The sequence below is a fragment of the Pelophylax lessonae genome (assembly GCF_965119305.1).
Source record: "Pelophylax lessonae genome assembly, chromosome: 1".
Lineage (NCBI taxonomy): Eukaryota > Metazoa > Chordata > Amphibia > Anura > Ranidae > Pelophylax > Pelophylax lessonae.
In genome coordinates this window covers 99,255,059-99,257,481 of record NC_138768.1, presented here as the reverse complement: position 1 = coordinate 99,257,481, position 2,423 = coordinate 99,255,059, and the positions used below count along the sequence as shown (strand labels likewise).

General features: G+C 44.6%; 1 protein-coding gene across 1 annotated transcript; it reads left to right on the top strand.

Moving 5' to 3' along the window:
• Positions 1 to 1,180: 1,180 nt before the first annotated feature.
• LOC309565366 (E3 SUMO-protein ligase ZBED1-like) lies at positions 1,181 to 2,152 on the top strand (the record flags this gene model as incomplete). Its single annotated transcript, XM_082270288.1, has 2 exons — positions 1,181 to 1,483; positions 1,694 to 2,152. 2 exons carry the CDS (start codon positions 1,181 to 1,183, stop codon positions 2,150 to 2,152), a joined length of 762 nt encoding a protein of 253 aa, XP_082126414.1.
• Positions 2,153 to 2,423: the final 271 nt, after the last annotated feature.

Sequence of the window (2,423 nt, the reverse complement as noted above, 5' to 3'; positions counted from 1 at the left end):
CATACGTGGTAGCATGGTGGTAATGGCAGAAGGAGAAAAAGATCGAGAGATAAAAAATGCACCTAGCGTTTTAAGAGCAAACATCTGGGCACATTTCGGATTTTACGAACACACAGGGAAGCGTGAGTTGGACAAGACACACGCCGTATGTAAAGCCTGTCACACAAAAATTAAATACCTAGGGAATACTACGAACTTGAGAAACCATGTTAGCCGTTTTCACTCTGAGATAGTAACACCTGTCACCACCAGCAGTGCCACCACTGCCAAGGAAAGACTGCTAGACCCAGATCAGCCAAGAATTGATGCCATACTGTCAACTTATCCGCCCAACTCAGAAAAAGGGAAGAAACTAACCAAAGCTGTGGCAGCTTTCATCGCCAAGGACCTATGGCCTTACTCAGTTGTGGACAACACCGGGTTTCGCTACCTTGTAAAGACGCTAGAGCCCCGTTATAAGATCCCATCACACAGTCACTTTACAGAAAACGTTATACCTGCACTCTACCACGACACCAAAGCTCAGGTACTTGCGTCAATGAACCAAGCCAGTCGAGTCGCAATAACGTGTGATTCATGGACTTCAGTCACAACGGAGTCCTATGTTACAATAACAGCACATTACGTTACTAAGGACTGGCAGGTCTTGTCACATGTGTTGCAAACAAGAGCCATTTATGAGTCTCACACAGGTGCTCATCTGGCAGAGCTACTGTCTCATGTCGTGGAAGAATGGCAGCTGTCTGATAAATCTGTAGTGCTTGTGACCGACAACGCGGCGAACATGATAGTTGCAGCTCAAGTTGGTAAATTTCCTCATGTTAAATGTTTTGCCCATACACTCAATCTTGCATGTCAGTGGGCACTGAAAGGGGCCACGCTCTCCAGGCTTCTCGCCAGAGTGCGACGAATATCCACATTCTTCCATCGCAGCACTAGAGCAAGCCACTGTCTAAAAGAGAAACAGAAATGTCTGGGCCTGAAGAATCATAAACTAATAACTGATGTGCCAACAAGATGGAACAGCGCATATGACATGGTCGAGAGGTTCTTAGAACAACAACCTGCAGTTTGTGCCACCTTGCTGTCTCCAGAAGTCAGAAAAGGAGAGTCTGATCTCTGCACTCTCAATGAAACAGCTGTGTCAAATGCAGAGGACGCTGTGAGTGCATTAAAGCCAATGAAGGATGCAACCTTGCTGATGTCAGAAGAGCGCAACCCAACAGTGTCTCTCATTGCCCCTCTAAATGCACAACTGCTCCAGAGCATGACAGACACCATGGGAGACACACCCATGACCCATGAGATCAAGAATGCCATCAAAACAGATCTCCTGAAGAGGTACAGCAGTGAGGCAGAGAAGAAGATCCTTCATACAGCCTCTGCACTGGATCCTCGCTTTAAAGGACTGCCTTTTATTCTCACAGAGGAGGAGAGATCGGAGATATACAGAGGAGTGACTGAGGAGGCTGCATCTTTGGAGGTAATTAGAATTTCATCATGTTTCCTCCCAGACAGCTAGAAGCTCAGCTACATTGTGTTGTGTAATAACATGCCCTGATTCACTGATGCGGTGTGGGAAGTGGAACTGTATGGTATGGATTACCGTGCAGTTTCCCACACCTCATCAATGAATCACACTCTTAGTCAGTTCAGCTCTTCTTATACTATTATCTTTTGTTCAAACACACAGATTACATCTAATAGAAGGACAAATGTGGATGAAGTGCCTAGGGAAAAAGCAACTGTGGAAGAAGAAACAACACCCATTGAGGACAGCCATTCTCCTCCCAAAAAAAAGGCCACAACATCGCTGCTCATGACTTTGCTGGGGCAGTCTTTCACTGATGGTGCAATAGAACCTAAGACCCCCTATGCCAAGGCAGAAGACAAAATGGAAAAATATTGTAAAGCCCCACCTCTGCCTCTCACTGAAGACCCTTTGAAATGGTGGCGTGAGCATGAGGTCATATTCCCCCTCCTCTCTCAGCTGTCAAAGCAATACTTGTGTATCCCAGGTACAAGTGTATCTGCAGAGCGGGTTTTCTCTACTGCAGGAGATGTTATAACAGCGAAAAGAAGCAGTCTGAAACCTGAGCATGTGGATCATCTAGTGTTCTTACAGAAAAACCTACATGTTCCCAAATGCTAAGCACTGAAATAATTACTAATTCATGTTTTTAATGAATTAGTAATTACTAATTCAATCTGCCGACAGTCACCAGTCAGTCACATCACCAATCTTGTTTTATAGCTTTATAGCACTGATGGTTTGTTTTTGAAGATTGTCCTGTCCAATGTGTCCATTTCCAATCCATAATCCGTTCCGTTGCTTCACACTAAAAGTGTCTAGGCAAGTAGGCAGGGGTTCATTTAACCCTCAACCAAATAAATAATATTAAAGTGTATTTTCTTCTAGACAA